The sequence below is a fragment of the Microcebus murinus genome, chromosome 25, assembly GCF_040939455.1.
Source record: "Microcebus murinus isolate Inina chromosome 25, M.murinus_Inina_mat1.0, whole genome shotgun sequence".
In the NCBI taxonomy this organism is placed as follows: Eukaryota; Metazoa; Chordata; class Mammalia; order Primates; family Cheirogaleidae; genus Microcebus; species Microcebus murinus.
In genome coordinates this window covers 25,593,975-25,619,426 of record NC_134128.1, presented here as the reverse complement: position 1 = coordinate 25,619,426, position 25,452 = coordinate 25,593,975, and the positions used below count along the sequence as shown (strand labels likewise).

Below are 25,452 nucleotides of genomic sequence, written 5' to 3'. Positions count from 1 at the left end.
GCCCTTCTCCTTAGTTTCTAAACTTAATCACACTAGCAGAGTCAGGATGGCGGGTGTGGAGTCAGATGAGGGTCAACTGAAGATTTCCCACTCCCCTAAGCAAGCAGGCGAGCATGATACAGACGCTAATGGCTGGTTATTGGCTGTCTATGGGCCCTAGGTCCTAATGTTGACCTAAGTCCGGTATGTGTCAACAGAGTGCCGCATCTGGGGGGAAACTTGGTGTCACCACCACCCCCACCCCCCAGCCCCGCCTCATTCGCTGCTGCGCACTGCCCAGAGTGCCGAGGTCCTGCCGCCCTCCTCCCGGCCCCGCATCTCTGGGGAGACCTGCACAGACAGCAGCAGGCTGTGTTTTATGAAGAATGACCGAAGAAATGGGGAGACTTTCCGGACTGCGCAGGATTTCAGGCGAACGCCACAGGTCTTTTCAAGTGTTTGGAAGGAAGGTAAGAATACAGTTTCTCTGTGGCAGGTGAGAGGGCTTCAGCTTGAGTTTGGGTCCTTGTGTTTGCCTTCCTGGTTTGCCCCCTGCCCCAGCCCCACCCCGCCGGGGCTCAGACTGAATCCTCTTGCCATTGGATTCCTTCTGACTTTTTTTTTTTTTTGAGACAAGAGTCTCGCTCAGTTGCCAGGCTAGAGTGAGTGCCGTGGCGTCAGCCTAGCTCACAGCAACCTCAGACTCCTGGACTCAAGTGATCCTCCAGCTTCAGCCTCCCGAGTAGCTGGGACTACAGGCATGCACCACCATGACCGGCTAATTTTTTTTTTTTAATATATATGTATTTTTCTTTGTCCAGGTAATTTCTATTTTTATTTTTTCTGAGACACAGTCTTACTCTGTTGCCTCGGCTAGAGTGCCGTGGTATCAGCCTAGCTCACAGCAACCTCAAACTCCTGGGCTCAAGCGATCCTCCTGCCTCAGCCTCCTGAGTAGCTGGAACTACAGGCATGCGCCACCATGCTCGGCTAATTTTTTTTTTTTTTTTGAGACAGAGTCTTGCTTTGTTGCCCAGGCTAGAGCGAGTGCCGTGGCATCAGCCTAGCTCGAAGCAACCTCAAACTCTTGGGCTCAAGCGATCCTCCTGCTTCAGCCTCCCAAGTAGCTGGGACTACAGGCATGCGCCACCATGCCCGGCTGATTTTTTCTATATATTTTAATTGGCCAATTAATTTCTTTCTATTTATAGTAGAGACAGGGTCTTGCTCTTGCTCAGGCTGGTTTTGAACTCCTGACCTCGAGCAATCTACCTGCCTTGGCCTCCCAGAGTGCTAGGATTTTTTTTTTTTTTAGACAGAGTCTTGCTTTGTTGCCCAGGCTAGAGTGAGTGCCGTGGCATCAGCCTAGCTGGAAGCAACCTCAAACTCCTGGGCTCAAGCGATCCTCCTGTCTCAGTCTCCTGAGTAGCTGGGAATACAGGCATGCACCACCATGCCAGGTTAATTTTTCCTACATATATTTGCAGTTGGCCAATTAATTTCTTTCTATTTTTAGTAGAGATGGGGTCTCACTCCTGCTCAGGCTTGTCTTGAACTCCTGACCTTGAGCAATCTGCCTGCCTAGGCCTCCCTGAGTGCTAGGATTACAGGCGGGAGACACTGTGCTTGGCATTGGCTTTTCTTGAGTATCTTGCTGGGTATGGTACACAATGCTACTCTTAAGAAATTATGCCTGGCCAGTCACGGTGACTCACGCCTGTAATCCTAGCACTCTGGGAGGCCGAGGTGGGCGGATTGTTTGAGCTCAGGAGTTTGAGACCAGCCTGAGCAAGAGCGAGACCCCATCTCTACTGTAAATAGAAAGACATTAGCCAAACAACTAAAAATATACACAAAAAATTAGCCAGGCATGGTGGCACATGCCTGTAGTCCCAGCTACTCGGGAGGCTGAGGCAGGAGGATCGCTTGAGCCCAGGAGTTTGAGGTTGCTGTGAGCTAGGCTGTTGCCATGGCACTCTAGCCCAGGCAACAGGGTGGAACTCTGTCTCAAAAAAAAAAAAAAAAAAAAAAAAAAATTCTGCCTGTAGAGGTCTAGAAGCATTTGGAAATTGATCATGCAAGCATAAGTACATAGATTCCAAACCTTTTTTGTTTTTTAACCACTAGTCTTCTCTAGAAAAGAAGTTGCAAGGTTGCCATTAAACCCACAGGTCTGGCCGGGCGCGGTGGCTCAGGCCTGTAATCCTAGCACTCTGGGAGGCCAAGGCGGGCAGATTGCTGGAGGACGAGAGTTCGAAACCAGCCTGAGCTAGAGCGAGACCCTGTCTCTACTATAAAATAGAAAGAAATTAATTGGCCAACTAATATATATAGAAAAATTAGCCGGGCGTGGTGGCGCATGCCTGTAGTCCCAGCTACTCGGGAGGCTGAGGCAGGAGGATCGCTTGAGCCCAGGAGTCTGAGGTTGCTGTGAGCTAGGCTGACGCCACGGCACTCACTCTAGCCTGGGCAACAGAGTGAGACTCTGTCTCAAAAGAAAAAAGAAAAAAAAACAAAACCCACAGGTCCTTTGTGGAAAGGCAGAATGTGAATAATGCGTTTAACAGTGCGTCAGTGGAGTGACTCACGGGTGACGCGCGGAGACACCCCCATCGCCAGCTCTGGCCCGAGCAAGGGCACAGGGTGTCAGCACAGGCAGTGTGCCACGTCCCAAGGGCAGGCACTGAGCGTTCTCACAGAGGAGCCCCGGCCAGGGCAGGGGCACTTACAGCCGGTGACCCCAAGTGCCACCTGTTACGCACCCTCCTCTGCACGCACACACGGCTGTGACTCCAAAGAGGCCCAGGCCAAGCCACTACCGGAGGGCAGTGCGGCAGGGCGAGTGCCGGTTGAGAGCCGCTCACCGGCTCTGTGGCACTGCGCGGGCGCGTGCCCACCCCAAAGCCGGCCATCTCGCCCGTCACGGGGAGACTGTCACGCCGTGCTGTTGGGAGAAGCAGAACTAGTTACCTGGCACCTGTGGGGGGCTCCCTGGGCAGCACCTGTCACGGCTCATTTAGAACTCGATGAACAGGACAAAAGCGTAGGGAATGTTATTGCGACGAACCAGTCATGAGAACACAGGTAACACGTGACAACACACAGCTGGTGACAGAGAATGGTTTGCACACTTGCCACGCCCCAGGCACCGTGGAGACACTACAGGGTGTCTCATTCTAGCTTCGCACTAACCCTCTTCCGTAGGGGCTGTCACGGGGGAAGACGGGGAGGCTCAGAGAAGTGGAGAAGTCTGCCCGGTGTCACTGGGTGCAGCCGGGTCTCAGAGCCGAAGCCCACACTCTCGGCTCTGCACGCTCTGCAGGGCATGGCGGCTGCTCCTTTGAGGGCGGCCCCCCCAGCCACCGCTGCCTTCCCCGATGGCTGCCCTGTGGGATCGCAGCTCCATGGGGCTGAAACAGCAGCTGCCCTGTGGCTCCATTTAAGACTCCACAAGGGCCAGGCGTGGGGGGCTCACGCCTGTAATCCTAGCACTCTGGGAGGCCGAGGCGGGAAGATCACTCAAGGTCAGGAGTTCCAGACCAGCATGAGCAAAAGCGAGACCCCGTCTCTACTGTAAATAGAAAGAAATTAATTGGCCAACTAATACATATAGAAAAAAAAATTAGCCGGGCATAGTGGCGCATGCCTGTAGTCCCAGCTACTTGGGAGTCTGAGACAGGAGGATCGCTTAAGCCCAGGAGTTTGAGGTTGCGGTGAGCGAGGTTGACACCACGGCACTCACTGTAGCCTGGGCAACAAAGAAAGACTCTGTCTCAAAAAAAAAAAAAAAAAAGAAAGAAAGAAAGAAATTATTTGCACAACTAAAAATATATAGAAAAAGTCCCTGGGCATGGTGGTGCATCATGCCTGTAGTCCCAGCTACTGGGGAGGCTGAGGCAGGAGGATCGCTTGAGCCCAGGAGTTTGAGGTTGCTGTGAGCAGGGCTGGCACCACAGGACTCTAGCCTGGGCAACAAAGTGAGACTCTGTCTCAAATAAAAAATAAAAAGGACTTGACAAGACCCGCAGGACTGGGCTGACAGACACTGTGCACAACTGGCGTTAACACAAACAAAATCCGCTCAGCTAAGTAACGCCATTCCGGTGAAATCACCCCTTTTCTTGAGTCTCCAGTGTCCTATGACAGGAAAACCACGAGAGGAGCAAACCTTTCACCTTTATCCTTCGGTGAGTTCTACGGTGAGTTCTACGCATAACCTCCACTCAGCCCTGAGAGGCGCCCACACATGCAGACCAGCCTCCTGTGGACTCGACTGGCGCTCCCTCCCTCCCTCTGTTGGCGCCAGGAAGCCGCCAGTCAGCAGCGCCTGGTCTGGAGGGCGCACACCCCGAGGGTGAATGAAGGGTCCTCTTGCTGCCCCCAGGGCTGCCAGCGCAGTTTTCCACTGCAGTTGGTCTCCTGGCTTCCGGCTCATTGGAGAGTCTGCCTTTAGGATCGGGGTGTGCGGGCCCAGAACCACAGGCCCCCAGGTCCAAGTGCCCCAGGCTGTCATTAAGCTTGAGGCCTGGCGCCTTTCCTCCCTGCGGTGTGGTGTGGAGCTCTGACCCCATTCGGTGTGAGCACAGGGGTCTGAGAACAGCCTGAGCTCGGACAGACACCTGAGCAGTGCAGAAGCCACAGAGTCCACATCACAGCCCGACTGCGCCGGGAATGTGCTCTAGCCGGCTTTCTTTCCTTTTCTTTCTTTTTTTTTTTTTTTTTTTGAGACAAGAGTCTCACTCTGTTGCCCGGGCTAGAGTGAGTGCCCTGGCGTCAGCCTTGCTCACAGCAACCTCAGACTCCTGGGGGCTCAAGCAATCCTCCTGCCTCAGCCTCCCGAGTAGCTGGGACTACAGGCATGCACCACCATGCCCGGCTAATTTTTTCTATATATATTAGCTGGCCCATTAATGTCTTTCTATTTACAGTAGAGATGGGGTCTCGCTCTTGCTCAGGCTGGTTTTGAACTCCTGACCTTGAGCAATCCTCCCGCCTCGGCCTCGCAGAGTGCTAGGATTACGGGTGTGAGCCACTGCGCCCGGCCCAAGATAAACTTTTCATCAGTCAGAACGACAGCAACACGGAGACCAGTCTCACAAAACAGGTCTGGAACTCGAGGCTCTTTGCCAGGAGGTGCTTGCCGTGGGCGTCCCTCCCGAGGCACGGGCTGGCTACTCTGAGTCCTGCTCCGAGGAGGAGCTCTGAGCACAGGGACCTGTGTCAATGGTCAGGCGCTGGCCATCTCCTGCAGCTGCAGGTGGCTCGTCCAAGGGTCCTCACTCAGAAAAGGGCCTGACAGCCTGGTCTCTCCTCAGGAGGACCAGCAGTCTGAGGTCTGGGGCACACACACCTGCCCCCAGGAAGCCACGCTCAGCCGGGAAAGTCACGGGCAGGACAGGGAAGAAAGGCGCAGGTGCTGCGGTGCATGTAGACCTCATCACAGTGTGTCACTCCAGCCCGGGGTGAGTCACGCTGTGCACGCCTTCACAGACAGGCCTTTTGCGGCCGAACGATTTAAAAGCAGATGGCTCCTGGTAAGAGGCCTTGTAGGTCCCCACACCCCTTTCCCAATTTCACGCTCACAGATACACAATAAGTTGGTATTTTATGTCTCTTTCCATGGCTAGTTCTCACCCCCCCCCCCAAACTGCTAGGCTGTGCATGACCAAGCTTTCTAAGGGGTGATGTTATTAGAAATGTGGCATTTAACACACTTTACAGCAGTGCTCAGACCATTACCTTGCACTAACCCAGTGAAGTGCTGGAATAAAATTTTATTAGCAATAGTCATCACATTCCTAGCACTCTGGGAGGCCGAGGTGGAGGATCGCTTGAGGTCAGGAGTTCGAGGCCAGCCTGAGCAAGAACGAGACCCCTGTCTCTACTAAAAATAAAAAGAAATTAATTGGCCAGCTAAAAACACATATATATATTTAAAAAAAAATTAGCTGGGCATGGTGGCGCATGCCTGTGGTCCCAGCTACTAGGGAGGCTGAGGAAGGAGGATCACTTGAACCCAGGAGTTTGAGATTGCTGTGAGATAAGCTTACGCCATGGCACTCTAGCCTGGGCAACAGAGTGAGACTCTCAAAAAAAAAAAAAAAAAAAAAAAAAGAATTGTTCTCAGTGCTCAGACCCTTACCCTGCACTAACCCAGTGAAGTTCTGGAGTAAAATTTTATTAGCAATAGCCATCACATCGATTCCTCCTACTTCTCGCCTGCCCTTCTGCGTACCCGTGCTGCTTAGCAACTGGGAACCATCCACTGGGTTCGGCATTATTTCCTTGTTTTGCAAGAGAGGAAGTGAGCACCCACAGTGAGCAACCTGCCCCAGGGACCTGGCTTGGGTGAGGGCTGGGTGGGCACTGGGCTCTCTGCAAAGATCACTAAGAGGTTCAGGCCAATACAACTTGAGATTCTTGGGGAAATTGCAGAAATATCAGGACTTGTCAGCTTTTTTTTTTTTTTTTTTTTTTTGAGACAGATTCTTACTCTGTTGCCCGGCTAGAGTGCCGTGGTATCACCCTAGCTCACAGCAACCTCCAACTCTGCGGTCAAGCGATCCTCCTGCCTCAACCTCCCCAGTAGCTGGGGCTACAGGCATGCACCACCATGCCCGACTACTTTTTAAATGTATATGTTAGTTGGCCAATTAATTTATTTCTATTTATAGTACAGACGGGGTCTCGCTCTTGCTGAGGCTGGTTTCGAACTCCGGACCTCCAGCTATCCTCCCAGAGTGCTGAGATCACAGGCGTGAGCCACCACGCCAGGCCTCATATTACTGTTATAAGTCAACAATGTTGTCCCTTTGGCATAGTTTGTAAACATGATTGTTTATGGGGCGGCGGAAACACTGGGCTTCACCTGGGTCTAGCCCTGGGCCCCGAAACCCCCAAACCTCAGAGGCCCCAGACTCCCGGACCCTCTGGCCCCCAAGACCCCATACCCCGGGAACCCCAAACCTCTAGAACCCCAAGCCGCTGGGACCCCCGAACACCCAGACCCCCAAACCCAGACCGACGAACCCCCAGACCCCGGTACCCCGACTCGCGAACCCCGCCCCAGGGCGGGCGGCTGAGGGCTTGTAACCGCGTCCAGAAACCCTCACGTTGGCCGCTCCGGACCCCGCCTTTGCCCAGCGGAGTTTCGCCTCAGCGCCCAACCGAGGGGTCCTCCCCTCGCGTCCGCGTCCCCGACGCGCTCGTTCCCTGCCCCGGCGCGCCCCCAACACGCCCGTCCCCCGCCCCGGCGCGCCCTCAACTTACCCGGCATGGGACCTCCGGGCCGCACGCGGGCGCTGTGCGACGCGGCCGGCAGAGCGCCCGGAAGTGACGTAGCGCCCGCGCCCGGCGGCGGAAGTCCCACTTGACGGCGGAAGTCCCGCCCGCCGTGCCAGAGTCCGCGTGCAACCACAGCCGGCATGGCGCACTACAACTTCAAGAAGATTACGGTGGTCCCGTCCGCCAAGGTAGGCGGCCCGGGGGGCCTCCCCAACTCTCCCCTCTCGCCTTGGCCAGGGCTCCGGGGATGGTACGGGGCTGTAACCCTGGGCTGGGCGCGGGGTCGCCTTCTGCCTGCCCGCCCTCATCCCGGGCCCGCGTCCTGGGCGCCGCCTTTAGGGTCCTAAAGAACTGGACCTCAGAGACCGGGAGCCCCAGAGACCGGGGCCCATCCCAAAGACCAGGATCCACCCCACGGACCGGGGATCTCTGGAGACTGGAGGTCCCTAGAGACCGGATCCACCCCAGAGACTGGGAACCCCCAGAGGCTGCGGCTCCTAGAGACCTGGATCCCTCCAGAGACTGGAATCAACCCCACAGACTGGGGCCCCCAGAGACCTGGGACCTCTGGAGACTGGAGGCCACTAGGAATTGGGACCCACCCCCAGGGATCGGGGTCCCCTCGAGAGCGGGGCCCCTAAAGACAGGATCCCTTCCAGAGACCAGATGTCCCAGATACCAGGCTGTACCCAGGGGCCGGGTCCACCTGACACCAGAGTCCACCAGAGCCTGGGGTACACCCGAGACTGAGGACCCCCAGAGTAGGGTTCCCTGCAGGAGCGCCAGAGATGATGGGGCAGGTGTGTGGAGGTTGACCCCGACCTGCGGGGGAGGAAGGTCCCCGTGGTCGTTGACGAGCTTTCGGATTCTGGGGGTCACCATAGCCCCCTTTCCTCTCATAATTTAACATTTCTTACTTTTAAGAAGAAATGGGCCCTTTAAGGATGCTTAAATTCCACCGAGTGGAAAAGTATGCAGAGGGGATCTCCCGGGTTGGCCCAGAGGTGTACACGTGTGGGCTTCTCATAGTGCAGTACCTGGCAGGCTGTGGTGACCACCTGTTGACTGCTCTCTGTCACTGGACCCTGAGGAAGGGACAATGTCTTGTTCATTATTTTGTCTTCAGTATCTGAGTGTTCCTATCATCTTTTGTGGGAGTTAGTAAAAGTGTCCAAGGGAAAGTCAAGTACCTTTGTGTGGCTAGGACAGTGGGACTGGGGGAGCTGGGGAGGATCCTTATCATAGAGAAGCACCAGTGTTTGCACTGGGCAGAAATTATAAACAGTGGATTTTAGTTCTACCTGTTATTTTATGTTGTTTCAAAGTCAAAGATAATGCAGGTTAAAATTGAAATGGAAGGATTGTTTGTTTTTCTTCACTATTATGATTTATGCTTAAATTGTCTGACTACTTAAGTTTCAAGGGTTCTTAGGTATTTGGAGGTAAGATGGCATTAAGAAAGTACAGGGTAAAATTTACTTTTTACCTGCAGCCATTTGGTAAGTGTTTCTTAAAGGCCAGAAGCTAAAGATGAATAAAGTTGTATATAAAAGATTGAGTTAGATTAAGTAAATTTTTGTAGCTTCAAATATGTAGTACTGTTAGATATTAGTGTTTCAAGGTTTGGAGTAAGTGGATGAAAAGTAAACATTTTTGGTATAATTGTATCTTATTTTCTTTAATTGCAGGACTTTATTGACCTGACATTATCGAAGACTCAACGAAAGACTCCAACTGTTATTCATAAACATTACCAAATTCATCGGATTAGACATTTTTACATGAGAAAAGTCAAATTTACTCAACAGAATTACCATGACAGACTCTCTCAAATTCTAACAGATTTCCCCAAATTGGACGTAAGTGACTGGGGACTTGCGTGCTTGTGTATGGTTATGCAGACACGAGCCTCCAGAGAGTCAGCGTGTGGCCAGTTTGGCTTCTCATTTGACAGGAAGGGAAACAAAGTGATGGACTTGTCAGAGGCTACTCAGTAAGTCAGCGACAAAGCAGAGCAGAATGTGGGTTTCAGGATTCATTAATATGCTTTCCTTTCCCTAGCCAAGCCCCACTTAAGGAGGCCCACCACTTTCTTCTCAGGCTTTCTTGTAACCTCTGGGGGCCACACGCTGTGTGGAAGCCAGGGGTCATGAACTCTGACGCCTGAGCCCTGTGGCGGCTCACTGGCTCGTCTGGGCCTTACCTCCTTCTTTCCGACGCTTCTGTTTCCTTTGGGCTCAGCGTGGGTCAGTGGCTTCAGGTCCACTGTGATCTCATTGCTTCATCATCTGGTGACGGTCAGTGCCGAACTGACCGGTCTCTTCACTGGCAAGAAGAGATCTCGGGGGAGCTGTGCCTTCTGCACTGAGCCAGAAAAGCTGAGCTCTTTCTTCTGCTACACACTGCAGTTTTTTTCTTCAGCTGTAGAAAAGCAAGAGCAGGCCGGGCGCGGTGGCTCACGCCTGTAATCCTAGCTCTCTGGGAGGCCGAGGCGGGCGGATTGCTCGAGGTCGGGAGTTCGAAACCAGCCTGAGCAAGAGCGAGACCCCGTCTCTACTATAAATAGAAAGAAACTAATTGGCCAACTAATATATATAGAAAACATTAGCCAGGCATGGTGGCGAATGCCTGTAGTCCCAGCTACTTGGGAGGCTGAGACAGAAGGATCGCTTGAGCCCAGGAGTTTGAGGTTGCTGTGAGCTAGGCTGACGCCACGGCACTCACTCTAGCCTAGGCAATAAAGCGAGATTCTGTCTCAAAAAGAAAAGAAAAGAAAAGCAAGAGCAGAAACTGCCTGGCAGTGCCTCGTAACAGAATCTTGGGGCGTTCCTGCGTCAGGGAGCATGGTTGCGGGGTTGCTGGAGGTCAAGAAGGGTGTGGGGGTCAGCAGTGCAGTCGCAGAGCCTAAATTCACCACGGCCCCAGGGTAGTCCCTGAGGGTAGGCGATGGCAGAGAGAAAGCGTTGGCTTGTGTGATAGTATTTTGTTTTATATTTAAAATAGGAATAATGGTTTATGTTAAAAAATACAGTGAACTGTAATCCTAGCTCTTGGGAGGCTGAGGCGGGCGGATTGCTCAAGGTCAGGAGTTCAAAACCAGCCTGAGCAAGAGCGAGACCCCGTCTCTACTATAAATAGAAAGAAATTAATTGGACAGCTGATATATATATAAAAAATTAGCCGGGCGTGGTGGCGCATGCCTGTAGTCCCAGCTACCCGGGAGGCTGAGGCAGAAGGATCACTCGAGCCCAGGAGATTGAGGTTGCTGTGAGCTAGGCTGACGCCACGGCACTCACTCTAGCCTGGGCAACAAAGTGAGACTCTGTCTCAAAAAAAAAAAAAAAAAAAAAAAAAAAAAAAAAAAAAAATACAGTGAAAATAAAAGTCAGAAATCGCTGCTGGAGGTCAGGCACTTGCCCGCGTGGAGTGAGATTAAGCTGTCATTCCTCGAGTGCCCGTTACGTGTTAGGAACTGTTCTGAGCTGTTGTGAGCACTGGGGGTTTGGCAGCAGTGAAGGTTCCCATCCTTGTTCTCTTGGGGAAAAGACTAAATGCGGAAATACACAATGTGTCAGATGAAGGAAGTGCAGCTGCATGAGGGAAGCAGGTGTCTGTGTGGGGAGATGGCACAGGGAGCTGGAGGGGTGAGGAATTTAAAGTCTGAGGAAGGATGGGAATGGCCGGGCGGAGGGAAGAGTTTCTGGCTAAATCCTGAGCAGTGGGCTGCAGGTGGGTGGGGCTCTGCTACCACAGGGGACAGGGGACGGCTGTACTGCCTGTGGGCACCTGCCTTCCTCTGCTGCTTGGCGGCTTCTCAGGAGGACCGGTTGGCAGGATCTCTGGCCAGGCGAGGGGGCCCGGGGAGGAGATGCCGCAGCCTGTGGAGAGAGAGAGGAAGTTACTCGCCAGGTGGTATTTGCATGGGGGGGGGTGTGAAGCTGTGGGACCGAAATGACCGCTGTGCGTGTTTTGTCTGTTACAGGACATCCATCCGTTTTATGCTGATTTGATGAATATTCTCTACGACAAGGACCATTACAAGTTGGCTTTGGGACAGATAAATATTGCCAAAAATCTAGTGGACAAGTAAGGTATTATTTTACTATAGTATCTTTTAAGGTTTTATCAAAAGTGAAAAAAAGCTTAATATTTTTTATTATTTTTTTTAAGTGTCGCTAAAGACTACGTGCGGCTCATGAAGTATGGCGACTCTCTCTACCGCTGCAAGCAGCTGAAGCGGGCGGCCCTGGGGCGGATGTGCACCGTGATCAAGAGGCAGAAACAGAGCCTGGAGTACCTGGAGCAAGGTACTCGCTTGTCTGCGGGGGCAGGTCTCAGTGCGCTCTGCTGAGGTGACTGGTCCTTGTGGAGGACTTATGCTTGAGATTTGTGTTGCTGTTCTGTTTGAGAGTTCATAGGGTCAAGTTACTGTTTCTAGCCTGACCTATAAGAAATTCTAATAAGCTAGTTGTTATTGAAAAAAATGCCTAGCACTTGTGGCTACAAATTAGTAGTATGATTAAGAAAATTCATGTTTTTTCCTGTTTAATAGGTAAGGCATAGACTAAATGATGTGAAATTAATGAAAAGTATATAAACATACAATGGCTCATAGGTTTGCTTATTGGCATTTTTATTTTTTAAAAGCTTAGTAGGATAGTTTTTTTTTTTTGTTTTTTTTTGTTTTTTTTTTTTGAGACAGAGTCTCACTTTGTTGTCCAGGCTAGAGTGAGTGCCGTGGCGTCAGCCTAGCTCACAGCAACCTCAAACTCCTGGGCTTGAGTGATCCTTCTGCCTCAGCCTCCCGAGTAGCTGGGACTACAGGCATGCGCCACCATGCCCGGCTAATTTTATATATATATATCAGTTGGCCAATTAATTTCTTTCTATTTATAGTAGAGACGGGGTCTCGCTCTTGCTCAGGCTGGTTTTGAACTCCTGACCTTGAGCAATCCGCCCACCTCGGCCTCCCAAGAGCTAGGATTACAGGCGTGAGCCACAGCGCCCGGCCAGTAGGATAGTTTTTGAATCAACTTAGTAGGATTTTGTTGAAAGAATTACTTGCATGGGCTAGAGTGCCGTGGCGTCAGCCTAGCTCACAGCAACCTCAAACTCCTGGGCTCAAGCTATCCTCTTGCCTTAGCCTCCCTAGTAGCTGGGACTACAGGCATGCGCCACCATGCCTGGCTAATTTTTTCTGTATATTTTTAGTTGGCCAGTTAATTTCTTTCTATTTTTTAGTAGAGATGGGGTCTTGTTCTTGCTCAGGCTGGTTTTGAATTCCTGACCTTGAGCAATCCTCCCATCTCGGTCTGCCAGAGTGCTAGGATTACAGGCGTGAGCCACTGCGCCTGGCCTCGCAGAAACTTTTTAAGCAGGGTTATGATACTTGATGCTTTGAGAGTGCTTTCCCACAGTCAGTTTGGTCTTCAGTAGCCAGTGGGTGCCACTCAGGAGCTGTGCCTTGCAGATGGGGTGATTAAACAGAACAGCCCCTGTTGTAGCCGGAGAGTCACACCTGCAGGCCTCAGAGTACACTGTTCTTCACATACCACCTCAGTGAGAATAATCTGGACATGTTTTTGGCCCCACTTTTGACCTGTTACCAAAATATCAGCTTGGATAAGCTCCAGGAATATGCTTCTTGGTATTGCCAAACATGGGAAATACTATTGCATATACCGTGAATATACCATTAGTCTCTGCAACTGATCGTTTTTTTCATTAATTTATATCTTCCCCATCACTTTTGTATTGTAAAAGTTAGAGTGGGGTTAATATAACCACAGGCTTGGAGTGTAAAACTAAACTGAAGAGAAAATTTCAAGCAAATCTTGGCGTTTCTTAATTTTTCCACGTAAACTTTTCACAGTGCGTCAGCATTTATCCCGTTTGCCAACCATTGATCCAAACACGAGGACTCTGCTTCTGTGTGGGTACCCGAACGTTGGGAAGTCCAGCTTCATCAACAAGGTTGGTCTGTTTTCGGTTAGAAAGCAGATGACCTGGCCATCTTAGGTCATGGTGCTGCTGTGTTCAGACTGCGTGGGGTTTAGGGTGGCCTTGGTGAACATAGCCCTGGGCTGCAGGGCCTGACCGTGAGCCCACCTGCCTTCCTCTTGGGGAGGATTGGCTTTGTCTGAACCTGCATTCATATTGCTCTCGCAGAACCTTTCTTTCGGTTATTAGACACGTTGAGTGCATTTTCATTGACACTTGGGTGTCATGGGGGTGCTGTCCGCCTGTCCTGGTGGTGGCTGTGCCAGGGAGCTCAATGGCAGACAACACTCACTGAGCTGGGCCTCCAGCTACCCTGGGGGATCTGTGGCCTCAGCCGCCATGTCACCTTCCACGTGAGCTACGTGGTCCACATAGGGGTGGGTTACTGAGTCTTTATGTGGGTGGATTTATTAATTAGGATTCATGGGTGGCATCGAGGGGACTCAGCATTTCGGTGCTTCAGGACAATTTGGCTGAGCTCGAGGGACCCGAGCAGAGGAGAGGCAGCATTTGAAATGTGGATTCACAGCCAGCAGCAGCTCACCTTGCTGAGAAAGTTGTCAGACGTACAGCTGACGTGGTTCCCGGAGCACTTTTGCTCTGGGGCAGATTTGTAGGTCTCCCTTTTTTTTTTTTGAGACAGAGTCTCGCTTGTTGACCAGGCTAGAGTGAGTGCCGTGGCGTCAGCCTAGCTCACAGCAACCTCAAACTCCTGGGCTCAAGCAATCCTTCTGCCTCAGCCCCCCAAGTAGCTGGGACTACAGGCATGTGCCACCATGCCTGGCTAATTTTATATATATATTAGTTGGCCAATTAATTTCTTTCTATTTATAGTAGAGACGGGGTCTTGCTCTTGCTCAGGCTGGTTTCGAACTCCATGTAGGTCTCCTTTTATTAAAAAAAAAATAGTCTTGTTTGCATGGAGAGGAATGGGGTGCAGAGCTTGTGTGACGTGCAGGTTTGGTCGCTTTGTTTCAGGTGACCAGAGCAGACGTGGATGTCCAGCCCTACGCATTCACGACCAAGTCCCTGTTTGTTGGGCACATGGACTACAAGTATTTGCGCTGGCAGGTGAGACTGGTCTGTGAGCAGAACAAGCGTCTCGGGGTGTTGTGAATGGAATTCGATTCTGATAATTTCTACAGAACGACAGTTCTATACGTCTGTCGGTGCACTTTGCATAGAGCCGACTGTGCAGCGTCCCCTAGGGAGGATTCTGAGGTGGGGAGACAGATTTCCTGAGGCCCACGACTCGACATTTCTCCATCACCATTCAGGAAACTTGTCTGGGCTTTGGGAGTCTGTACAGGCAGTTCATGTTTCTCTGATGCAGTTCAGGAGGAACCCCAGCTACTAGTACAGGTCCCTGCATTATGTCAGCATCAGAAAGAGTATGTACTTTTCCCTCCCTGCCGTGTTTGCTTTATCACGTTCAGTCTGGAGACCTACCTGTTATTTACAGGTCTTGTCAGGTGTGGCTTGGTCTGTGCAAATGGCTCCTGGGATGTACCGGACGAGGAGTTGTGAGGGGGTGTGCTTTGAGTAACGACGTCTGGTCATTAGGTCGTCGATACTCCGGGGATCTTGGATCACCCCTTGGAGGATCGCAACACCATCGAGATGCAGGCCATCACGGCCCTGGCCCACCTCCGCGCCGCCGTGCTGTACGTGATGGATCTGTCCGAGCAGTGTGGGCACGGGCTGACGGAGCAGCTGGAGCTCTTCCGGAACATCCGACCACTCTTCGTCAACAAGGTGAGCGTGGCGACTCTCATTTCACTTTATGTGTTGCACTGTGAAAGTATTAATTTCATTATTCTTCTTCCTTCTCCAGCCTCTTATAATTGTGGCAAACAAGTGTGACGTGAAGAGAATAGCCGAACTTCCTGAGGATGATCAGGTATATTGCCCTGGCATTTTGCATATTTCTTACTTAGTGGTTCTGAATGTCACCTCAGACAGCCAAAGTTGGAAGAAGGAATGTCATCAATGCTAATCCAGTATTTAATTTTACAGTTGAGATAATAAACCTCAGTGGTTTGGTGACAGGATGTAATAGAAACCTAGTTAGTGTCAAACTAAAATGCAGGTTTCTTGACTGGTACTCTATTATTATTATTATTATTTTTGCGAGACAGAGTCTCGCTCTGTTGCCCTGGCTGGAGTGCTGTGGCATCAGCCTAGCTCACAGCAACCTCAGCCTCCTGAGTAGCTGGGACTACAGGTGCACACCACCACGCCCAGGTAATTTTTTCTGTTTTTAGTAGAGATGGGGTCTCGCTCTTGCTCAGGTTGGTCTTGAATTACTGAGCTGAAGCGATCCTCCCGCCTGGGCCTGTGTTTCTGTGCTCACGGGGCTCTCTGTTAGTCTGGTGCTCTCCCACCGTTCGTTTTTCGTGAAAATGTCATGGTTTACTCATTCTGACTTTTTGTGAGGGGCTCCTCATTGGCCATCTTGCTGACCTCACTCACACTGTCACCTATTTGTATTTTCTCAATCACAGAAGAATATACGGAAAAATAACTTCTTAGGAGATGTCTGTTCTTAAAAGAGTCATAAAAACAAGTCAAAGATGTTGAGCAATTGGCATTTGCAGCCTTCGTTTGCAGAACAGAACAACTTGTTCCATCGGGAACTGGAGATAATGACGCACCTGTAATTTCTCCTCTGTTTTCAGAAACTATTTATAGATTTGCAGGCTGAAGGCTTCCCTGTGATAGAGACCAGCACCCTGACTGAGGAAGGTGTTATCAAAGTGAAAACAGAGGTCAGTGCTTCCTTAAATCAGGTCACAGGCTCTTTGCTGTCTGTCTCTTGTTTTAGAAGACTCTGTCACAGGGAAAAGTATTTTCCTTGTAGGTATTTGTAACACTGGGGGCACTCACAGTAGCTGGACAGGTGTCATGACTCCTGGGAGCTCTCCTTCCCACCCCACTCGGGGAGGGTGGATTTGAGGGGATGCTTTGCGATTCCCACGCTAGACAGTTTTAACTTAAAATGACTGCTGTGTCTTTTGACCTTTTCATATTTCCAAAGCGCCTACAGTAAAAAGTACTTTTATGGAACCTGTTCAGAAGTAGGAAGGAAAAAAGTGGTCTAAAGCAAAAACAGCTGAGGGGAGGCAGTCCCCTGTTAGATTTCACATGCCTTCCCAGTTATTTTCTACATCATTGTGGTATTTTTTATCTCAAGTAAAAGGACACCTCTGCCTCTATGGTTTTACTCAGGGATCCGTTGCCTGAGCTATTGTCCTGAGGGGCCGTGTCACCTCTAGTCCAGGCAGGGTGCACGGAGGGCACCGTGGGTCTGTGTGGAGGTGCCTGCTTTACTGGGAGGACCCAAAACGGGGCCTGGGAGGGTGCTGGGGTGGCTTTCCCAGGGGGCTGCATCAGGATTTAGCCTCTTCCTTCTGAGAGCCCAGGAGCATGGTCTGCAGCCACTGTAGTTACCTGGGGAGGGGAGAGAGCAGGAGTTCCCAGGTGCCACCTGTTGGTGAGCAGGGGCCTGTTCTGGGTCTTCTGGGCGCGTGGCTGAGGGTGTGTCCTCGAGCTGAGCCTTCTTTCTACTTTATCAGGCTTGCGATCGGCTTTTGGCTCACCGAGTGGAGACCAAAATGAAGGGCAACAAGGTGAACGAGGTGCTGAACAGGCTGCACTTGGCCGTCCCCAGCAAGAGAGACGACAAGGTGAGGCGGCCTGAGAGCACCTAGGCCACGCGGGGGCGCTGCTGGTGCATTCAGCAGGCGCCCTCCGCGAGCGTTTTCCGGGGATCACGGTCCCGTTCCCATGTGCCCAAATGGAGTTTGTGTGTGGCTTTGGTTTCTCGTGCATAGTGTGGTTATGTGCACACACGTAAAGAACTGAGAAGGGAGGAAAGAACGTGCCTTGGAAACCTGCCCTCGCTCTGCGGAGACACTTACTGTTGCCATTCAGTCCCGTTTCTCCTTCCAGAAATGCTTTCTGTGCAGAAGCATGATTTTAAAAACGTTTTTGCAACTCAGGTGGAAGTGTCTCATCAGTCTTGTACGATTTCCACTTTGTTGGTATTGCGAACATTGCGGGCCCATCTTCATACGTGTGTCTCAGTAGTTTGGAGATGGTTTTGTTGTGTGTTTTTTCAGTGATTAGTGCCATTAAGCAATTTTATGTGCTCCTTAGCCATTCATTTCATCAGATGGTTTATCCTTTTCTTGTTGATTTGTAATTTTTATGTTAAGAAAATTGGATTCTTGTCATATGTCCTGTAAATATTATTTTTCTTTTTTTTTTTTTTATTTTTTGAGACAGAGTCTCACTTTGTTGCCCGGGCTAGAGTGAGTGCCGTGGCGTCAGCCTGGCTCACAGCAACCTCAATCTCCGGGGCTCAGCGATCCTACTGCCTCAGCCTCCCGAGTAGCTGGGACTACAGGCATGCGCCACCATGCCCGGCTAATTTTTTGTATATATATTTTTAGTTGGTCAATTAATTTATTTCTATTTTTGGTAGAGACGGGGTCTCGCTCAGGCTGGTTTCGAACTCCTCACCTTGAGCAATCCTCCCTCCTCCGCCTCCTAAAGTGCTAGGATTACAGGCGTGAGCCACCACGCCTGGCCTATTTTTCTCTTTTTGTCACTTGCCTTTTGGGTATTTGTATTTTTTCAACCTCAAAGAAATTACATATTTTAGAATAGTTAACATATATTAATGTTTTCTCTGTGGCTGCTGGGTTAGTGTCAGGCAGACAGAGGCCCAGCGTCCATTCCAAATGTATTTTAAAACTATGTTTTTCTTCTGAACGTTCATGTTTTTTTGCTTATGTAATTGGTCTGGGTATGGTTTTATATTTTTCTGGCAGACAGGGGAGTTGCTTCTAGTTTTTCATTTTTTAAAGTTTCTTTCTCATTTAGGTGTTTCACTTAAATATTTCTGATCTATCTTCCCAGGAGCGGCCGCCGTTCATCCCAGAAGGAGTGGTGGCACGCAGGAAGAGAATGGAAGTTGAGGAGCCCAAGAAGAAAAGGGTGCGTCACCAAACCTCTCCTCATGGGGAGCAGGGGCTGTATGTTATGTGCACAGGGGTGGGGGCGCAGCGCTTCTGACCAGGGAGGTAAAACAGAGCTGAGATCATTTCTTTCCATTGCAGGAACGAGATCTGGAGCTGGAAATGGGAGATGATTATATTTTGGATCTTCAAAGTAAGGCTGGTGCATTTGTTCCTATAAAGCGAAGTGAAGCATGTGAAGTGTTTCAGAAAAGGAGGGAAGGGCTTTATGAGTAAAAGTCTCCCAGGATATTTGTAAACTTTTCGTAGGGCTTTGGTAGGTCTCTTTCTTTTTTGGTTGAGAGGATTATTTTTGTAGTTTCCCTGGCATGCACACATTGAACGAGGTTGATGTTGTTAGTAACTTACGGAGTATTTGGCTGGTCGCGGTGGCTCACGCCTGTAATCCCAGCACTCTGGGAGGCTGAGGTGGGAGAATCACTTGAGCTCAGGAGTTGGAGACCAGCCTGAGCAAGAGTGAGACACCGTCTCTACTAAAAATAGAAAAATTAACTGGGCGTGGTGAGGCACACCTGAAGTCCCAGGTACTTGGGAGGCTGAGGCAAGAGGATGACTTAAGCCCAGGAGTTTGTGGCTGCTGTGAGCTGCAGTGATGCCACTGCACACTAACCTGGATGACAGAGTGAGACTCTGCCTTAAAAAGTAAAGAAATAAGTAATGTATAGAGAGTATTGAATATTGGTGCTTGGTATGACTTGAGCTAAGAGTCATAACTCATTTGGGGCACATTGTACTTGAAGATGTTAAAAATTATAATAAGCGTGACTTTTTTTTTCAACTCTAGAGTACTGGGATTTAATGAATTCTTCTGAAAAATACGATAAGATACCAGAGATTTGGGAAGGCCATAATGTAGCTGATTATATTGATCCAGCCATCATGAAGGTTTGTGTAGCTTTTTAAATTATGTGTTCCCTTTTTAACGCCACTACTAGGAGGCGAGCACTGACTGGCTCCCCTGCTCCTGTGCCCCCATTTTTCCTGCGCCCGTGCCGTACCCCTCCCCACCCCGAGGCACTGACAGGTCTGGCCCTGCCTCCTGCTTCCCTCCCACCACCTCTGCTCCGACGCTGAGGACTCCCTCCCACCTCAGACCCCTGCCCTACTTGCTTTCTCTTGGCATATAAATGTCAAGTTTCTCTCATCTTAAAAACAGGCACTTTCTTATACCCTATACCCTCCTTCAGCTGCTGTTCTGTCTTCCTCTCCCAGTCCAGCTTTTTGACAAAGTGCTGGGTGGAGTGCTTGCAGTCTGCATGTCCTCACGTGTCCACCAATTCCCGGACGCCCTCCTTCATTCACTTCCTGTTTTCAGTTTTGTCTCTGCACCCACCCCACACCTGCATCCTGAGTCCCTCAGGCCCTGCCGAGTGGCCATCTGCGTGGGCCACCCTCGTGCCCTCTGCTCCGCCATCCGCTTCTGAGCGTGCTTGCCTCCCCGCGTCCAGCCACCACGCTCACCACCCTCGCTGCCCTGCCCTCCCCTGCTCTGCCCCCCACACCCCAGGCTGGGCAGTCCCGCGGCTCCCCTTGTGCAGCTTGGCTGAGCCTGTGCCTCTCCCCCAGTCCTGCTGTGGGGGGGTGGCCTGGCCCTCCTCCCAGCCCCACCTAACACGTCTGCCTGTCGGGCTCCTGTCTCGGTTGGTTTGCTAGGGTTTGATATACACGCACATGTTATAAATGTTCATTTTTGCCTTACTGACTTTGTGTCCAGTGTGGGTTGTATTTGGGGTGACATTAGAGTGGATAAATGGGTATTGTTCAGATTTGGGTTCTCACAAACCTGAGTTTACCCCGTGCCTCTGCTCAGAGCATCAGAGGATGGGAGAGGTGGCCCCTGCAGGTTTTCAGCCTCAGGGTTTGTTTCAAGAAGAGAAGGGAGCGGCACGTAGCAGTTAGACCATGGTGCTGCCGGCTGGTGCTCACGTGGTCTCTTGTCCTCACAGTGGTGCTGAGATAGCTACGCACACGGCGCCCGGCTGGGACCGGACCGAGGCACCGTGTGTCCACAGAGGCTTGTGGCACACACCTTCGTGCACGCTGCTCAGGGGTTTTCATTGTTAATTCTGTTTAATTGCAACTGTATTTTTAAAGAAACTGGAAGAGTTAGAAAAAGAAGAAGAGCTGAGAACGGCTGCTGGCGAGTATGACAGTGAGTCTGAGAGCGAGGATGAGGAGATGGTGGAAATACGGCAGCTGGCAAAGCAGATCAGAGAGAAAAAGAAGCTGAAAATCCTGGAATCCAAAGAAAAAAATACGCAGGGACCCAGGATGCCTCGAACTGCTAAGAAGGCAAGTTCTGTGTCTGTCCAGAGAGGTGTGGCCTCTTTTTTTGCAAATTGGATTCTTATGTAATCATTGCTAAATACAACTTTTCTGCCTGTTTGTGGTCACGAGGTTGCACATGCTTTGTTTTATTGGGGTTTATTGACTTGCAAGATTGTTGGGAGTCTTGGTCTTTTATATTCTGATCATTGTGCCTTTTCTTGGTGACTTTCAGCTTCCAGTTTAGGAGTATTATAGATCAGATCATTTTGTAGTTGTACAAAGTAAAATTGTAACTTATTCATAGTTTAAAGGTATTGGTTAAGGCCACGCACAGTGGCTCACACCTGTAATCCCAACACTCTGGGAGGCTGAGGTGGGAGGACTGCTTGAGCTCAGGAGTTTAAGACCAGCCTGAGCAAGAGCAAGACCCCCTCTCTACAAAAAGTAGAAAAAATAACCGGGCATGGATGGTGGTGCATCCCTGTAGTCCCAGCTAGATATATTTTCCCTTGAAACTTATTTTAAAAATAACATTTTTATCAAACTAAGTCTTTTTAAAACAGTTATCTTTGTTTTCGTTGCCAGGTTCAGCGGACGGTTCTGGAGAGTGAGATGCGCAGTCTCGGTGTTGACATGGACGGCAAGGATGATGTGAGTGGGCGCGGCTTCGTTAGCAGACGTGGGGTCTCTCCGGACGAGACTTGTCGTGGGGTCTGGTGTGAGGGAGTGGGTTGGCCACTTGGGGCGTCAGCCACAGGGCCCTGGTTTGCTCTCGGGGTAGGCTGGGGTGTTGGTCCCGTGTCTGCGCTGCCGGTGCAGCGGGCGGTGGTCTCAGCTCGTGTGCACGTGTGGCTTCTGAGCGTGTCTGTGGACTACTGGGCTCGGCGCCCTTCCAGGTGGCGGTGCTGTCCTTCCTTCACAGACAAGGTGATCGAAGGTGATCTGGGACCCGCCCGCAGCTCCACGGTCCGAGCGAGGCCGAGCTGTGACGTGGCGGGGTGTCGCCTCAGACAGGTCCTCAGATGTGCAGTCTGTGTGACTTCGCTTGCCCCGAGTTGAGTGTTTGGTCTGACTGTCTGTCGTCACTTTGCGTTCAGCTGGTAACTCCAAGGGAAGGGAGGGGATAGCTCTTTATGACGAAGGATAAACTGATGCCACACTAATGACCCTGTCTGAGAGGGGAGTCCTATAAGTGAAGAATATTTGACCAGCAATTAATGTAAAGGTAACTGTATTTTCAAGATGCTTAGCTGGGTATGTGCCAACGGTTCTGAAGACTCCTGCGGTACTTCAGTGTCTGTCCCTGCAGGGCTGGTCCCGGGTGCTGACGTCTGCTTCTCTGCTTTGCAGGCCCACTATGCAGTCCAGGCGAGGAGGTCTCGGAGCGTCACCCGCAAGAGAAAGCGGGAAGACTCTGTTCCGCCCTCTTCTGTGGCCCGGAGTCGGAGCTGCTCACGGACCCCACGTGATGTGTCTGGTCTCCGTGACGTCACGGTGAGTCTCTGATGTGTGACGTAAATAAACAATGGTCTTTACTGTTCACTTGAGGAGGGCTCGGGGCAGACGTCAGCAGCTGCTGCTTGGCGGAGCGGGAGCTATGGGCACGGCTTTGCCTGGCCCAGGGTGCAACTGGATGCCCTGGTCGTCTGGGTGGGCCATTCCCTAATGCTTTCCTTTCTCAGAGGGTGGATGGCAGCGTCCTCTTAACGCCACCAGCAATCTGAGCTCAGGGTCCAGCAAGCCGCCTGAGGAACCAGCCCAGAGCAGACTATTTGGGCCGATTATCTAGTGATTCAGCTTTACACAATGTGCGAAATCTTTTTACCCGAAATGATAGCTTGGGTCACTTTTTTATCATTTGTAGTATCTTGGTAAAGACGTTAGATGTACCCAGTCTCTTCTGCTAAAGTGTCTTCTTATTAAACATGAAAACATTCAGTCTCAGCATTTTGAACATTCAGGTAGAGGAGAAAGTGTCTGTAACCTGGACTGGACGCCTGTATTTCTCATCGTGCCGATTCCACCTGGAAACCCGGGCATTGCGGCTGCATCGCTCGCGTTGGACCTGTGTCTTAGTTTGTGTAAGAGGCCGTCCTAGATGTGCTCGGCCTTCTAGGTACAGGGCTTGTCCTGGACAGAGACCTTGTCCGGTTTGTGCACAGGAGTCGTCGAGCTCCCGCAGTCTGGACGCGAGAGAGCCGTGCACGCGACCGCGCAGGGTGTCTTCAGCAGACGCCACCAGTGACTGAGGTACAGTGGAGGTTTGGCTTTTGGTAATTAGGGTACTTTATGTCTCCCCTCCTGCACAGATGGTGAAGAAGGCCAAGACGATGATGAAGAAAGCGCAGAGGAAGATGAATCGCCTGGGGCGGAAGGGGGAGGCAGACAGGCACGTGTTTGACATGAAGCCCAAGCACTTGCTCTCTGGGAAGAGGAAAGCTGGCAAGAAGGACAGGCGGTAGTGTCCCTCCAGCACTTCCAGATGGAGCGGCTGACGCTGTCATGGTTTGGTCTGATGGCTCATAAAGTTGGGGCTATAACCTATGAGCTGGCAAAAACAATATAACTGAAGCACTTGTTGCTTTGCTGAAAACTAGTTAACCCTATAGATGAGGGAAGTTTTTGTCACTGCATAATATTGCAGATACTTTGGTAGGTGGTGATTCTGCATTCGATGGAGTATTGATTGCTTCAGGTTTACAGAACTGGCATGATTTATTGGGATGACCGTTTTTGATGGAGAAGAGAACCTCAGTTTTCTCCAGAGAGGGAACTTTGTTTCATCACACACGAATGGTCGTTTTGTGAAGAAAGCATCTCCCCTGTGGATGTGCAGAGGGCCGCAGGCTTGGGAGGGAGCAGCTTTATGTGTCAACCCCAACGCTTAAAATACTCTCATTAAATTATTTTCTAGTATTTTTGTATGTGTTTTACTGTAGTCTATTATATCCAAAATAAACCTCCAGAAGAAAGCTTTGATTTATTTGGTTCTTTTTTTGGTTTACTTAAAAATCTGTTGATTGGGCCAAATGAAAAAAAAAATAGATTTCTTTTTTGTCTTAAGGCAAAAATACCCAAATAAAATGTGGCGTAAGGCATCACAGCAGTTGAATGTGGACATCCATTTCAGTGGTCCAGTGCATGTTCAGTAGCAAAAGAACCGCCACAAAAGCACCTCCTGGGAGCCTGTTTTAAATCACTATAAATGGATGAAGTTGTGAAGTGCATGTAACTCAAACCCCAGCACAGTGTAGTGTCTCAGACGCACATGCTAGAGCATCAAAGGCCTAACGCATGGCTTTACCACAAAACAGCACCGTTGTCACCACCCTGTATCATACATAGGTAAAAACAAAGACACTTGCTTAGCAGGTCCCCTCTGCTGCCACCTGGAGCACTTGCAAAGCACACCCGCCTGTGTCCGTCTCCTGTCCTTTTTGCAATATAATTCAAGGCTTTTCTTTTTTGCACACAAATGTGTTTATGATGTATTACATTTTGGGGACATAAAGTGAAATCTTCACGTATATTAATACATAGGTATGTATATATGTGAACATTTTCATCTGTGTATATATGCTGGAAAGGGTTCTATTAAGAAGTACTCAAGGCTGGGCGAGGTGACTCACACCTGTAATCCTAGCACTGTGGGAGGCCGAGGCTGGCGGATTGCTCGAGTTCAGGAGTTCGAAACCAGCCTGAGCAAGAGTGAGACCCCGTCTCTAAATAGAAAGAAATTAATTGGCAAACTAATACACATAGAAAAAATTAGCCGGGCATGGTGGCCATGTAGTCCCAGCTACTTGGGAGGCTGAGGCAGCAGGATTGCGTGAGCCCAGGAGTTTGAAGTTGCTGTGAGCTAGGCTGACGCCATGGCACTCACTCTAGCCTGGGCAACAAAGTGAGACTCTGTCTCAAAAAAAAAAGGTACTCAAGGCTGGGCGTAGTGGCTCACACCTGTAATCCTAGCACTCTGGGAGACTGAGGTGGGAGGATCGTTTGAACTCAGGAGTTTGAGACCAGCCTGAGCAAGAGCCAGACACCGTCTCTACTATAAATAGAAAGAAATTAATTGGCCAACTAAAAATACATAGAAAAAATTAGCCAGGCATGGTGGCGCATGCCTGTAGTTTCAGCTACTTGGGAGACTGAGGCAGGAGGATCGCTTGAGCCTAGGAGTTTGAGGTTGCTGTGAGTTAAGCTGATGCCACAGGCACTCTAGTATGGGCAACAGAGTGAGACTCTGTCTCACACACACAAAAAAAGGTACTCAAAACCAGGTGATAATCAGTGAAGGTGGTAGAATACGAAGTTCCAGAAATCTGTCTCTCCACCTGGACAGCAGTTGATGGAATCTACAAATGGAACCTACTTTGGAATTTGAGTCTGTTCAGAGACTTTCAACTTACAGAGAAAGTCTCAATGGAAAAACAAGCACCACATGTACTCACCAGCAAATTGGTATTAACGGATCAACACCTAAGTGGACATATATAGGAGTAACATTTATTGGGTGTCAGGAGGGTGGGAGGGGGGAGGAGGGGATGGGTATATACAACCACAACGAGTAAGATGTGCAACATTTGGGGGATGAACACGCTTGAAGCTCTTACTCGAGGGGGGAGGGGGGCATGGGCAATAAATGTAACCTTAACACTTGTACTTGTGTCTTGCCTGAAATTATAAATTAACTGTTCAGGGTTACCAAAAAATGAATCATTTTATTGAATTTATAAAATATTTATTTTTGTAAGAAATAAATTATTCATTATTACTATGTAGCATTTAAGGATAGTAAAGCTGTCTTTAAGATTTCAAATTTGAGAAATCTACCAATAAGTTTTAAAAAGTGCATTAATCAAGGTACAATTAATATTAA

General features: G+C 50.1%; 1 protein-coding gene across 1 annotated transcript; it reads left to right on the top strand.

Annotated features, from left to right (window-relative positions):
- Positions 1-7,349: 7,349 nt before the first annotated feature.
- Positions 7,350-23,545, top strand: GTPBP4 (GTP binding protein 4). Its single transcript, XM_012776765.2, has 17 exons — positions 7,350-7,451; positions 8,952-9,122; positions 11,246-11,349; positions 11,434-11,570; positions 13,136-13,236; positions 14,242-14,334; positions 14,827-15,018; positions 15,098-15,163; positions 15,942-16,031; positions 16,839-16,949; positions 18,187-18,264; positions 18,387-18,438; positions 19,090-19,190; positions 20,400-20,597; positions 21,159-21,224; positions 21,924-22,067; positions 22,883-23,545. The coding sequence occupies exons 1-17, from the start codon at positions 7,404-7,406 to the stop codon at positions 23,033-23,035; spliced, it is 1,905 nt and encodes a 634-aa protein (XP_012632219.1). The 5' UTR covers positions 7,350-7,403; the 3' UTR covers positions 23,036-23,545.
- Positions 23,546-25,452: the final 1,907 nt, after the last annotated feature.

What these genes read in the sequence shown, in the direction of transcription:
- GTPBP4 (XM_012776765.2), top strand. Translation starts at nt 7,404, where the DNA reads ATGGCGCACTACAACTTCAAGAAGATTACGGTGGTCCCGTCCGCCAAG. An exon ending in GCCAAAAATCTAGTGGACAA is followed by an intron (nt 11,350 to 11,433) that starts GTAAGGTATTAT and finishes ATTTTTTTTAAG; the next exon opens with TGTCGCTAAAGACTACGTGC. An exon ending in AGTCCAGCTTCATCAACAAG is followed by an intron (nt 13,237 to 14,241) that starts GTTGGTCTGTTT and finishes GCTTTGTTTCAG; the next exon opens with GTGACCAGAGCAGACGTGGA.